General features: G+C 39.2%; 1 protein-coding gene across 1 annotated transcript; it reads left to right on the top strand.

Moving 5' to 3' along the window:
* The first annotated feature begins 626 nt into the window (after positions 1–626).
* Positions 627–8608, top strand: gnl1 (guanine nucleotide binding protein-like 1). Its single transcript, XM_026317479.1, has 12 exons — positions 627–832; positions 1855–2002; positions 2473–2609; positions 2722–2873; positions 3645–3716; positions 4407–4599; positions 4800–4898; positions 5013–5195; positions 5645–5823; positions 6120–6306; positions 6602–6742; positions 6851–8608. The coding sequence occupies exons 1-12, from the start codon at positions 760–762 to the stop codon at positions 7114–7116; spliced, it is 1830 nt and encodes a 609-aa protein (XP_026173264.1). The 5' UTR covers positions 627–759; the 3' UTR covers positions 7117–8608.
* The last annotated feature ends 6087 nt before the right edge of the window (positions 8609–14695 follow it).

Genomic DNA, 14695 nt, shown 5'->3' on the forward strand with positions numbered 1-14695 from the left:
TGTGACTTTTTTGTTTTAATCTGCTGCACATTTTCTAAATTAATTTATAAAATTGAATGATTTTTCTAGAGCTCAAGATGGCATATTCAGTTTTCACCTATTGAACGTTTTTTTTTTTTTTTTTTTTTTTTTTTAAGAAATTAAACAACCACTTATGAACCTACTTGCTGATTCATTTTACTAACTGGACAAAAATTCTGATTTATTACATGTAAATACCTTTTATTTCTGTGAAAGACAAACGTGTATTTCAAACATATAACTCCCGAAAAACAGAAAGCACAATTCTGCATGTGTTCTGCGTGATGGCCTTATGGATAGTTAATGACGCATCTGTGCAGCCAGTTGTTGTTAACTGTTTTTCGCATGTTTGCAGGAATGTGCACATTTCTGAGGTGTTTACAAAAATGGACTGTTCCATTAAACTAAAGGGGTCTACTGTGAGTTAAGCTAATATTTTAATAGTACACTTACATAATGACAAGCAGAATAAGGTTGTTTACTTGTAACTACATGTAGTGAGCATTATTAACGAAATTATTTAAATATAAGGCAGAAGGTTTCAAATTTGCTTGTGAACCCTTGAAATTGGTTTCGTCCATTATTCTCTGCAGTCTGCAGTAGATATGGCGTCACCGAAAAGTGTAGGAGTCGAGAAACTTCATCCATGTAAATACCGTCAAAAATAAAGCTGCTGTGCTAAGCTTTAGGTTGTAATACGCAGAAAACGCTACGTATATTAGCTAACTTATTTTAAGTATGCCTCGGAAAAAGCCATTCAGCAACAAACAAAAGAAGAAACAGCTACAAGTCAAGCGGGAGAGAAAGAGAGGTAACTACAGCCGTTAGCTTTAACTACCATGCTAGCGTTAGCAGTTAGCTAACGGGTCGTGTTTTATGTGGTCTAGCAGCAAACTGTTTGCTCGTCTCTGTGTGGGACTGTGCTGCTAGTGTTAAGAAAGAAAATCGGAGCACCGGAGCACTCATTTAGACTGTAGTGTTAAAATAAATCCGGCTGTTGTGACATAACTTGCCTTTGACAAGTGTAAATAGCGCAACAGCTATTAGCACACCATTATCTGTTTTTTTTTTTGTTGTTGTTTTTTGCAGAAGCGTTAAAAATATATGTTTGTATTTGACCCTTAACAAACAGCTAGATTTAGTGCCAGATTAGCAGGTTTAGTGTACTGTCACGTGTAACGTGACATGTCAAACCATCACGTTAACACTGATGACATGTTGGGTCGAAAATGAACATGTGCTTGATACAGTTGCAGAAGTATCCGTATATTTTATTCCCAACTCATGCCTGTGTGAGAGTGTTGATGAAAAACTGGTTTAAATGGCACCAAGCTTAGTAAAATATTATATTATTTGTAATATTAATTCATATTTGAAAATGCAGATCTAATACCTTACTAAGGATTCACAAACAGCAAAACTAACTTTGGACTTTTAATTGAATTTAATTCAGTCTAAATGTCTTACAAAATGTGTATTATTATTATTATATGATGTTTTATTCATCAAGGTACAGTGGTTAATAAATCCATCATGCAGAAGGTTACTATAGCATCATTGTATACTTGTCATTAAGTCAGCAAAGCATCAGGACAATTATGTTACTTTGTGTTGGAGGCGTTTTACTATTTGTTTCAACAAACCTGACAGCATTTTCCTTGACAGCCCTTTTCCCTGGATTAGGATGTGAATGAGGACCCCTGATAATAAGCATAATGATATCTGCAACAATTCATATGAGTGGAAGGGTAGATTTTTGGTCTTGCATCATGCAAGTGTGTGATGTATGTCTGTGTTTGACTGTGACCCTGCATCTTTGGTCTTGACTTCCAGGTGACACAGGTTCTGGGCCGAGCAGCCGCAATGCCAGTGTGGAGCGAGGAGGAGAGCGACAGTCAGATACCTCAGACAGTGAGACCACTGATGTTAGAAGAATAAACCCGCAGCCCTTCAGCAGAGATGCAAGATATGACCCCAACAGGTGAATTGTTAGAATCACTACTAATACTTGCTTTCATTTTAGTTAAAGTTAAGTATTTTGAAAGATTAAAAATTCTCCTGAGGTAAATACGGATTTGGTAGTGGGTATTATGTCATTTTCAGATGCCAAAGTCTATTGCCTGGACAACAAGCTTGAATTACCAATATGTGGTTATTTCATGATAATTAATCAAATTATTGTGAGTCAGAACGTACATGTAATAAATGTACATGTAATAATTTAGTGACTTATTTTATTAGAAATGAGCTTGATCTTGATTACTTAATTCTTGGCTATAGCAAACCTCATACTGTGATTTGGAAATGGTCTTATTTCCTTTTATTTAAATAACATTAAATAAGTGACATTTGTATTTAATGTATTTATATTTAATTGGGACTTTTAAAAATGACTTAGTGTAACAAAGTAACCTTATTAACAACTCCCTTCTTACCGCTCCTCTTACTCAGGTTCCGACTACACTTTGAGAAGGAGAGTAAAGAGGAGGTGGAAAAGAGGAAGAAGTTGGCCCAAGAGAAGGTGCTACAGCCAGTCTCTGAAAAAGAACTTGAAGTCGATATTAATGACATTTATCCCCCAGATAAAGGTTTGGGGCTTTTCTTAATGTTTTTCATATGTCAGTCTCATAAAAAGAAGATGTAGGTTAATAGATCATAGATCACTGCTTGACATGTGGAAAATGTATTATTCACTCCTAGCTCTTGGTTTTCCACGGCGACCATCTTGGAATTATGATATGACCCGAGAGAACTTGCTAAGGAAAGAGGAGAAGTCGTACAGAGAGTACCTGAATGATCTGCACTCCAGAAACCCACCTGGCTCCCTCAGCCACTTTGAGCACAATCTTGAGGTAAGTAACTTAGCTAGCAAGATACGCTTTTAAAGATATTTTGACTGGTGTGCCAGCACTGGACTGGGAAACCTGTTTTGAAAATCAGACTATTAGATAACCATATGTGGAGCTTCAAAACTGCAAAACTTAGCAACATCTTTGTTGTAGGTTGTTGGAAACTTGGGGCTTGATTAATGACATTCGGTGTATAACTCCAGGATGTACAATGAACTGAATAATTCATTCTGGTAAAGTTGGATAAGGCGATTTGTAAGAATTGTAGAACATACCTGCTTATTGTCTGGTGTTTTCCACTGGGAACATAGCGCTACCATATCCTACCTACATGCTGTGTTATTACTCAGACATTGAAATGGTAACACAATTTTCACAATCAAAAACCCTGCAGATCATTCGATTTCAGAGCGTGGGCTGAACTCAGGAGGCACATCACAGCAGAAGTAGGGCTGGAGCAGCTGGTGGTATAATAAGTGACTCTCAGTAATCTAGAGATGATGGCTTTTTAAGTGTAGCTGAGGATCAAAATAATGGAAAAAATAACATGCGTATGAATAAGCTGTTTGTTTTGCCTGTGTGACTGGATATTTTTTACAGTATCAAAACTGAACTTAAATTAAGTAGATTAATATATATTATCTGAGTAGTTTTAGAAATTCTAATCTTATGCCGTTCTTTCTTAGTGACTGAGAAAGAACCGAAACTGTGAATTCATTTTGTTTGCAATATTAAACTTAAACGATTTTCATTTTCCTTTGTCCATTGTTTTAGACATGGAGGCAGTTATGGAGAGTATTGGAGATGTCTGATGTTATTCTACTCATCGCGGATATCAGGCACCCGGTAGGTGAGCTTGTAAGCAGAAGCCTGCAAGATAAATTAGGCCACTAGATGGAGACAGAGTCAAGACTCCTGTCGCTGATTTGATTTTGTTTTAGTAAAAAAAAAAAAAAAAATCAGGTTATTTAACTGCCACTTTTTCAAAATGCTTTCTAAATAGGAAACTACGTCACCACATTTTTTTTACATTATAGGAGATGATATTTTTATTTTTAGAATGAAATGGCACATGCATAAGGCTGTATCCTGGAATGTGACAAAATAAAAATATGTTATGTTATATATAAATATTTTATATGTTTTATATTTAGACCTTCCAATAAGCAGTTCAGTTCGCCAGTGTCCTGATTTATTTTATATTGTCAGTTTGTTGTCCTTCATGTGAGTAAAGTCTTTTTATTATTGTTGTGATCCAGCTGATGAAGTGAGGGGGAATGGTTGTATTTAGTTCACTGTGTGTCAGCGTGATATACTGCTCATTATATTGCTACAAGTCAAAATAAAATCCACATTGTTGGTTCTAATTATAAGACTCCTACTTCACTTCCTATATTTAGAGTTTCCAGTTTTAATGCAAAGTTAAAAACAGCAAAACCTGCTGGTCTTGAGCCTATTAATAAGGATGTGATCTAGTTGTTTACTTGTTCAATAGGTTATAATTACTCTCATGGTGTCCTCATGTAAACCACCTAGGTGCTGCAGTTCCCTCCAGCCATGTACCGGTACATCACAGGAGAGCTGCAGAAGCAGATGGTCTTGGTGTTGAACAAAGCTGACCTATGTCCACCCCCACTGGTGATTGCCTGGAAACACTACATGACCTCTCAGTTTCCCCACCTGCATATAGTCTGCTTCACCTCCCACCCTGGACAGCCCTACAGCACAGGTGAGGAGAGGGAGAGTAGGGAAGGAAGTAACTGTTGGCATAAGAAGAGGACTGGGTGACATACATAAAAGAATATATCAGACAGACATGGAAAATAAAATAAACCTGCCAATCAAAAATAACTTAAGTTAGAACAATATTACCAGAATAACTTGCATGTTATGATAAAAATAACTATCTGTCGCTCTACTGGCTTATAGTGCTCCAGAAAAAGAGGATGAGGAGGAAGGCTGACTGGAATAACGCTGGCGGTCCTATAGATATCCTGAAGGCCTGTCAAGAGATCACAGCAGGGAGAGGTGATTGTTTATACTTTATGCATGCTTATTATTAAACCATTGACACAACACATGCATTAAATTGTTCACATGACTACTTCCACCTGCTTCATGTTACATCTTGTTTCTTCACAGTTGACCTGACCAGCTGGGAGCAGAAGATCCAGAGAGATGCTGTTGCAGAGAGACTCGATGGAGAGCGGACAGATGAGGGAGCCGAGTCTGTGCTGTTGGAGCATCAGAGTGATAGTGCTCTGGAGATGAGCAGTCCATCACAGGAACTTTACAAAGATGGGGTTCTCACTTTGGGCTGTATAGGTATAACACATACAAATTTAGTGAAACAAATTCTTAAACAAAATGGGAGGAATATTTTTGTAAAGTACTGTATTAAAACAACTATTATTTCTTAACACTTTCTCAAGATTTAATAAGGTTTTAATGCCACATCAGAAAAGCAAGCTCCTTTCTGTTTAATCCAATACACCAGGGTCCCTTATCAGACTTATTGGTTGTTTTCTCTGTTTAAATCCACGGTATCTTAATATTCCACATATAAAAATATTTTTTCTCAGCTATAATGAACCAAAAGGTTAATATCTTGACACATGAAAATCATGATCTTATTTTCCTGTCAAACTTGCAATTGTTAAAGGTTTCAGAGTTAAAATTCCTTAATAATGGCACTTGACCTGAACAATGGATAACTTCAGAGTAGCATTAACAAACAGAATGAAGTCCTGATCCTAAGCTCATTTTTTCCCCAGGCTTTCCAAATGTTGGCAAGTCATCCATTATAAACAGCCTGGTGGGGAGGAAGGTGGTGAGTGTGTCTCGAACCCCAGGCCACACCAAATACTTCCAGACGTACTACCTCACCCCAACAGTCAAACTCTGTGACTGCCCTGGGCTGGTCTTTCCCTCTCGTGTCAATAAACAGTTACAGGTACCAGATCTCTCACTTCTCCACTTGAAAGCAGATCTGACTATGAGTTTACTTGCCTGTTAAGACTTGGTAGAAATTTAACTCACTCTGGGAAGATGATTTATTGATGTTCTTGATGAATTCCATGGCTGTTTTTTTTTTTTTTTTTTTTTTTTGCTGAATCCTCAACTTTTAAAACTGTTTTTAGCTACAATCTTATCAATATCAAAAATGATTTTGGTATTCTCTGCGGTAGTTGTTGATATTTTTGTTTCTCCTTGACTTGTACCTTTGTTTTTGGTTTTATAAATCTATAGATTCTAGCAGGCATCTACCCAGTGTCTCAGTTGCAAGAGCCTTACACCTCAGTTGGTTACCTGTGTGAGAGGACCCCCTTCCTCTCTGTACTGAAGCTGAAACATCCCAGCTTGTTGGCAAATGAAACCCAGCATGGAAATCAGCGGTCTGAAGAGCTCAGCTGGACTGCCTGGGATGTCTGTGAGGGTAAGTCATTCTCAGTGGCGCCTGGTGTCTGTTTTCATTCGTTTTTAAGAGTTTATGAATCAGACATATTGAGAAATGGACACCCAAGTCATGACCCATTTTCAGTTGTAAAATATTCAAATCAGGCAGTACATGTCGGTAGTACCAGGACATTGTCGGGTTTGATATTTTCATGAAATTTACTGATTATAAAATAAGTGATAACCAGACTCTTCCTCTATCTGTGATGAATATAATGATGCTTTATACTGTCACCAACAACCCACTCTTATCCATCTATCTTTGCATTCTTTAGCATGGGCAGAGAGGAGAGGATATAAGACAGCAAAAGCAGCTCGCAATGATGTTTACCGTGCAGCTAATAGTCTCCTGCGACTGGCAGTTGACGGCAGATTGTGTCTGTGTCTCAGACCACCTGGCTACAGCTGCTTGAGAGGTAAGTGAGGCTTTTCCATGACACATTATTGCAGCTTCAAGTGTGTTTAAAACGTTCATAGTATGCGCGTAGAATTGATTTCATTTTGGGATTATTTATGATCTTCAGAGCATTGGGAAAACCACCCAGACTTGCCAGAGATTATGGCTCTGCAAGGAAGGACGACAGAGGAGGAGGGAACAGGAGAAAGGGATGATGAGGAGGATGGAGAGTCTAGCACAGAGCCAGAGGAAGAGAGAGACCGGGATGCAGATGATGATGAGGATGGAGATGATGAAGATGAGGGGTTTGGACATTCAAAATGTAAAGACGACAAGCCACCTGGCTTCAATGTCAACATGTACAATGTCCTTCGGGAAAATGAGTGTGAGTGATAACAGAGGGAAAGACAAACAGGAAAAAATTTGTCCTCTTCCCTAATTTTTTCCCTGGGTACCCCAGTTATTGCTTTTTTCCGTAAATCTGCATTCCTTCTCTTTTTTCCTACACCTCCACTCCCCATGTCATCACCTTCTCTTTACATTATTAGGATCTAATTAGATTCATTCACCCTGTTTCCTTCTCCCTGCAATATACAGAGAATATATCAGATACTCCATGCTGTGCCTCTGCTCTGCTTGTTCTTTAGTGTTGCTTCTCAGAATGAGTTTGTTTTGGTTTGATTTCATCTTTTTGCATGTAGTTTTCAGAGACAAATGAATGAAGTAACTTCCCTTAGCCTGGAATAATCAGCTGACCGGTTTTCAATCTCTTTACTGATAAGTGACCTCACAGCTGAGATGCCAAAGTTCAGGAAAGGATAGAAAAACAAATCAGATGCACTAATGATATGATGTCATTCACTGGAGGAGCCATTTGGCTCTGAGAGCAGCTGGAGATTTCAGACTGGATATTCTAAATCTTCTTTACACACCATATTATGATTAAATGAAGGGGTGGGAGATAAAACCAACATTTCACACACACTTTTGTGGTTACCAGTATTACCGCTCTGTAGAGGTTCATTTCCCTTGGTTTTGATTTAGGTTATACTGTATCTGAGGGTAATATTTTATTTGGTGTGATTCTGGACAGTCAGTAGGAAGCCTCAAAACTTTTATGACAAGGAGGAGGGAAAGTGTTGTTGAATCCCCATATTGCTGGACCAGGTTGTTTCAGGAATTTAATCTGTAGTGTTTTAACTACTAAAAAATGTATCCTTAGGAGGTGAGGATGAGATCTGCGGTATTACATGCTGGATTTGGCTTTGTTTGCTTAGCATGTTTATATGCTGAGGACACTAGGTCGGATCAAATAGAAACTGCTTTAAAATTAGTTAAAGGGATAGTTGAAATGTTTGGAAATACACCTATCTGTTGTATACCATGTGAAGCTACAGTTAGCATCTAGTTACTATGGTGAAGTTGGGAAACAGCTAGCCTAGCTTTGTTGAAAGGCTGCTTATAGCACCCTTAAGGCTTGATATATCTACAGTTAATCTTTGCAAAAAACAAAACAAAAAAAAAAAAACATGGTTTTAATAGTTAGGACTGTTTCTTGACCATGTGACTTCCTTAGTCTAATCAGTTAGGAAGTTACTGCATCTACTCAAGAATAAATTATCCAGGACATAACCCCCTGAAACCAGCAATGTATCATTTTTAGACTTTGGTTTTTTTTTATACAGATACAGCCAAACAGAACACAACATCAATTTAAGGAGCTTATAGATGGTTTTTCTTCTTTTGAACAAAGTCAAGATAGCTGTTTTCCTATATCTAGTTTTGTGTGCTAAGCTAATTGGTTGCTGGCTGTGGTTCCATGGGAGTGGTATCAATCATTTCATATAACTCATGTCAAGAAAGTGAATAAATGCATTTACTAAGATGTCGAGCTGTTTCTTTAAACACACAGAAAGAGAGACTGGCCACTACAGCTCCTGTCTGTCTGTTTCTCATTAAAATAGAAGAAATTTGAAGATTTTCTCACAGGACCAGTCTCTTTTTCTTTCTTTTTTAGACCCAACCTATTCATTTATGTCCACTGTAGTGGACATTTGTTTTTGATCTATATGTTTTGACTCATTTCAGCTACCCTACTAAGTGCTCTGATGTGCTCGATAGAGGACACCCTGGCCTTTCCAATGATATCTTCTGTGTTTGGGTAGGATGAGGGGAACTTTGTTTTCATGCTGAGACAAAATGGAGACTGCAGATGACATAAATGAATAGGCTGTGTCTCAGGAGGCTATACCTCTAGCCATCAATATCTCAGTCCTATCTTCATCATCTATCTATTTCTCTCACACTCTGTCATGTGGTGGCCCCTCTGCAATCCTCAGTGCTGTATTAATTTTGTGCTGTTTTTTGTATCTCATTTATGTGTTCGCTGAGGGGACAGCACAGTGCCGTGTTACCATGTAATACATAACACTGCAGCCACATGCACTTTCTATCATTGGTACAATGTAAAGCAGATACTCAACACTACCATGCAGATAGAAACTCAACTGACTTTGGTTGATGTGAATTTTTTTTTAATGGAGTTATTTAAGTTGACAGCATTGGTGAAATACAAGGCTTGAGGTGTGTCCAGGCTATTTGCTGCATTCCTCATTTCATTCCCAGTAAACTAAAGATGAACTGAACTGCTTTCTGCAATAAAAGAAAATAATCCTCTAAACCATCTTCGTGTTTGTGACAGGGTTGTTATTTTGTTTAATGTTGCCTTTAAGATATTTGATGGTGTTCTGTGTGAGATAATACAGGCAGATTTATTTTGTTCAGTGAAAGATCTTTCAAGGTTAATCTCTATAGCTTTTATATAAAGAAAATCATGCCACAAAAAAAGAGTCTTGTCACACTAAAGTCTAACTCATTTCAAATGCATCTAATTCAAGAACAGGTGATGTGAAGTTTCGACAAAGCTTTGGAGGTTTGTGGTTTAAGTGAACAGCTTGGCTTTGTTAGATTAGTTACACTTGGTATACTGCTTGAGCTTGACAACAGACATAGACATACACATTTAGTACTATATGGTTGTCTTGTAATTTGTTGGGGGGACTTCTTTTATGAATACCAAAGACAGATAATTACTTGAGTGAGATTTATCGGTGTTAACGATCAGCAGCTCTCCACTCAGATCTAATTAAAAGTCCTCCCAAGATACCTAATTGGTAAATTTCCAGATGGGTGATATTTGAAGCAGATACGAAGTAATCGTGCATAAATAAAGTAAAATGTACCCAACCAAAAAAATCATTAAGGAATTATTTATGTTAACAGCAACGCTGCATTCTCGTGGGATATTTGTAAACAGGGCAGCTTAATTACATGTCAAACTAATATTATGCCAACTTGTGCACATGAAAACACTTATTTTGTGATGACTAGGTGTTGGCAGGTGTTAACCCACCTTTTGCCCATTATGTGCACTGCAGACTCCAACCTAATCTGTGTAGGAGGTGTAGAAAATAGAATAGATTTTAATAGCCATTAGCTTCTGCAATGCCATTATAAATCATCTTGGAAGAATCACATTTCATTTTAGGAAATACGTGCTATGCATTACGCTGCCAACTTGTCCTTTTCAGAGGCGGCTGATGTTCTGAATAGCAAAGATGGGAAATGACAATACAGTAGGATATGTTGCGAGTCTGCTTTTATTACAGTAATTTTGTTTGTTTAGCAAAGCACTTCTGATGTTCATTTTCATTCCATTGTGTGTACTACATGACTAAGTCTAATAAAAAAGGATATGCTTGGGAGGAAGAGAGTGGCTCAAACAATAAAACATAACTCTGAGCATTGTCCATTGTGCCACTGCTTTTATTGACTGTGAAGCACATGGAATAAATTATCACCTCTCCCAGCTTCTGATAAAATGATTAGTCACAGTCATCTGCTAAAATCTTGGAACTATATCCCTGAGATTTATGTCCCATTTGAGTACTGTTACTGTCATTGTGGGATAACTGTATTGACAGTATTTGTCAAACTATTCACTGTCGACGCCTATCCAATTCTCTTGTCAGAGTAAATCTGGCTGCTGCTATTATCTCATTATGTTTATCGAGATCCATTGGGCACCATTCATGAGCAAGCTGAGACGTCGTAATGATAATCACAATTAAGGAATGCTATAATTATTATTTATGGGATGAAAGTGGGTGGAAATCCCCTCATTTTGCATAATGTGCATTCAGTGCCAACTTGTATGGTACTCAGAGATGTTATTTGCTGACTAGATAAACTCAGTGGGGGGAAAGGAGGAATCATCTGGAACTGCTTCCGATTGCAGCCGGATCCATGAGCTGCTTAATTTCCCCAGCCAGAGCTCCAGTGTTGTGGCCGTCAAAACCTGTATGGCAGTAATTACAGCCAGACAAAGACCTCAGATTTACTGGAGCATGACACCATAAAATTCAGAACTGTTAATTAAATTCTGCTGTGTTAACTGTCTCTGCTGCCAACATTGGTCACACCAGTGATGCAATGTTACTTGAATTTGATTTTTTTTTTTTTTTTTGTCTTAGAAATCTTTCACATGAGGCAGTCAGGTTGTTGTAGAGATGCTTGCCCTTTTCCACTTCCCCCTTTTTCTTGTCTACCCAGTACTTGCTCTTTGCGTGACCCCAGCTAACATATGGGTGAGACCATGGTAATCAATTGGTTTCATATGAGAGTGGGAGAATAACCAGAACAGAAATGGTCATTAGTGTGGTTTTATATGCTCCCTCGGGTGCTGCAGACACACACACACATGTACAGGTGAGATAGAGTGAGAGAGCAGAAGGCTGTATAAAGCTGTCAGAATGAGGGAGAACAATAATGGTCAAGTGTGTTCAGCTCAATCTAAAGAACAAACCTAAAATAAAATGTCCCAGTTGGTTTTACAGAAACAGCCAAACTGCAGTAAGTCGCATAATAGTAAATTATAGTTCTCTGTCTCTGCTGGCAGGCACACATTCGTGGTCACTAGAGGGCTATCAAAGCCCTCATTGTTACTGAGTCTATTCTGCAGTTCATAGTCAGGTGCACTGAACTGATTGTGCACAGATTTCTCATTTGTGGTGTTAATAGTGTGTGTGTGTGTGTGTGTGTGTGTGAGAGATACATGATACTACAACCATGCTTTAAAAAAGCTGGTTTTACAATGCTTAATCTGAACTTTATCCAAATCCTAACAAGCCACCTCTACTTTTGAGTCTTGGGATCTAATGATTACCTTTTCCCCTCACTGTGTACCTTGGAAGATAGGTGAAGGTGTTCCCTGAAAACCTTGTTCTGCTGCTGCCATCAGAGTCAAGCACACAACCACACTCGCGCACATACACACACACACACACACACACACACTGATTTACAGCTCAGGCAGTTGTCCCCCCCAGTCAGGCGTCGTGGTGCTCCAGCAGCACTGTGGGGGTAGTGAGGCATCAGCCATGAAGATTGGATGTCATCCTTGCCTTCTGCAATGGTGGAAAGTAACTAAGTACATTACCATTGAAGTGCTTTACATGTGTTGGTTGTTGTGCCAATAAATATATTGTATTATGCTACACTTATACAATAGCTCTGCTTACATGGTACTTTTCAGATTAAGATAATACAAATAGTCTGCTATACTGTATTACTACTAACTAGTGGTTTCCTACCATCTTGGCCTGTGACCCCTCGTGTGTTGTTGGGGCCCCTTGTCATATTCAAGATGTGTTTGAGTGTTACCAGCTCCACCAGAGACATTTTCCATCTGAACTCCTCACATGTTTTAATTTAATTGTTCATATTCCCAAAAGGCAAAATTATCCAGTGTGTAACACAACCAGAGAGAGAGGGAGAGAGAAAAATTATACAAATTTGTGAAGCAGTATATTTGGCTGACAGTATTCTTGTACCTACCCTTAAGGTCTATTATTTGTAATGTGGTATTTTTATATAACTGATTTGGTACTTTTATGTGAATACAGGATCTGAGTAGTTTTCCACTGCTGATAACCTGCAGTGCCACACAGAAAATGGGATAAAGGGACATCTAGGCATAAAAGTGATTTAAAGGTCCCTTCTGGTCAAATATTTCTTTCTCAGTCCAAATGTGTAGACAGCATAAATAGGGAGACAAACAGAGGAACTCAGCAGGTAAACACATCACGCCCTTATTTTGTTATCACTCCGGGCATTAAGTGTAGCCTCAGAAGTAAAAGCTTCTCAAATAATAAAATATTACTCCTCAAATTGTCCACTGCACCGCTGCTTTTATTAACTGTGAGACGCATGAAAAAAATCTTCACCTCTCCCAGCTTCTAATAAAACTATTTTCATAGTTGTCTGTTAAAAAACAAGGCTGTGGGCATTTATTTCCTTCAGGTGATCAATGTTTGGCAAACTGTCGCAGCAGTATGTCAGCATGGGGTAAACTCAGAAACAATATTTAGCACAGCGAGCATTCAACATAATGTGTACAGAGCAGCTTTCCCATATTCTTCCTGCAGAGGGTCACAATATGGCACCTGGGTTTGTTTGTTCAGTGGATTTGTTTGAGTGTGGAAAGGGCCTGTGCTCTGTTTGACATGGAGCTCTCTAAAACACAAAGCACTGCCAATGCAAACCCAAAGAGATTCAGTATTTTATAGTTTCATTATACTGTAGATAGTGATGGCTTTACATATTTTAATTGCTTCATTGCTGTGTTGAATGTGTGTGTGTGTGTGATTCTCTGTCTGGTGGTGCTTGAATGACACCTCTTTGGCCACTGGCTTGTGTGTTTGTCTGTGACCCTGTTTGTGACTTGGAGTCCGTGTGTCAATAGGTATTTTTAGCACCACCTCTCACTGCATTGCAATGGCACTCATTTGCACCCGCCTGCGTACGCCCCAACGATCCCCTTCCTCCATCACCCACCCACCCCGTATACCCACCCACCTCGTATACCCACCCTTTCCCCAGTGCCTTCAAATCCACCACAGCATTCACTCTCACTGCAAGGAGCCAGCAACAGTCTGCCTGAAAGTTTAAAAAAAGGGAGGGAGAGTTTGAGATCCAGGAGTGGAGACTGGAAGCAGATCGGGCTTGGGTTGCCATGGCAATGAAGACCTCCAGCATGGAGTTCAGAATGATTCCAGTAAAGTAGTTGTGTTTTGTTTCTCCTGTGGGCGTTCGCCAATGTGAATATTAATTAAGAAAATGAAAGGATGGCTATAACTATTTGACTTTTTAAAACTCACATACAGAGACTTGGGAATATGACATGGCTGTTTGCATTCAGCCGAGTTAAACTCCTGTTTGAGAAGGGGTGTGGAAAGACGAAACATGCAATTGGTAAAGACAGTAGAGTGGAGGGCAAGACAAAGTGGATCAGAGCACATCCAATGGTGGTCTTGGTAAATAATTCCCAAAGTGCTATTGTTAGCAGTGCAGAGAGATTGGGAAATAAAGGAAGGCCTTTCATTCAGTGGATGGCTCAGACAGGTGAGGAAAAGAAGGAAGGGAAGCGGCGGAAAAAGGGAAGTACAGTCCGAAAGGAGCTGGAGTGACAGTTTGAACAGAAGGTGACAGTTGTAGAGGAGCCTCCCACATGCCATAGCAGAGGCTGTAGTTCTACACACTCTCAGATGTGTGTGTGTGTGTTTGTGTGCATGTGTACAGATGAATAGCAGGGGGTTTCTGAAAGGGGGAGAGAAACCTAACACCCAAAGAGAGTCTGCATCCCGCCTCCCTCCCTCCTCTCATCCAACCAGAAGGAAACGGAGGCACAAGTACGCCACTACAGCTGAGAGGGTCTTCAGGGACTGCTGACCATGTGAGGGGTCATTTGCAACCCCCCCCCCCCAACACACGACAATCCTCCCACCCACCTTGCCCTCTCTTCCCCTTATAACACTGAGCTCACAACTACATTTCACACACATCCAGCTGCATGATCACAAGTACACTCCAGATATGATAGAATATCTTTAAGAGAAACTTCATGGTGTGAGCC

The sequence above is a fragment of the Mastacembelus armatus genome, chromosome 16, assembly GCF_900324485.2.
Source record: "Mastacembelus armatus chromosome 16, fMasArm1.2, whole genome shotgun sequence".
NCBI lineage: Eukaryota > Metazoa > Chordata > Actinopteri > Synbranchiformes > Mastacembelidae > Mastacembelus > Mastacembelus armatus.

Excerpts from the sequence above, each read along its gene's own strand:
- gnl1 (XM_026317479.1), top strand. The coding sequence starts at position 760 with ATGCCTCGGAAAAAGCCATTCAGCAACAAACAAAAGAAGAAACAGCTA. Across the intron at positions 5,196-5,644 it reads TCTCACTTTGGGCTGTATAG|GCTTTCCAAATGTTGGCAAG; the intron begins GTATAACACATA and ends TTTTTTCCCCAG. Across the intron at positions 5,824-6,119 it reads GTGTCAATAAACAGTTACAG|ATTCTAGCAGGCATCTACCC; the intron begins GTACCAGATCTC and ends ATAAATCTATAG.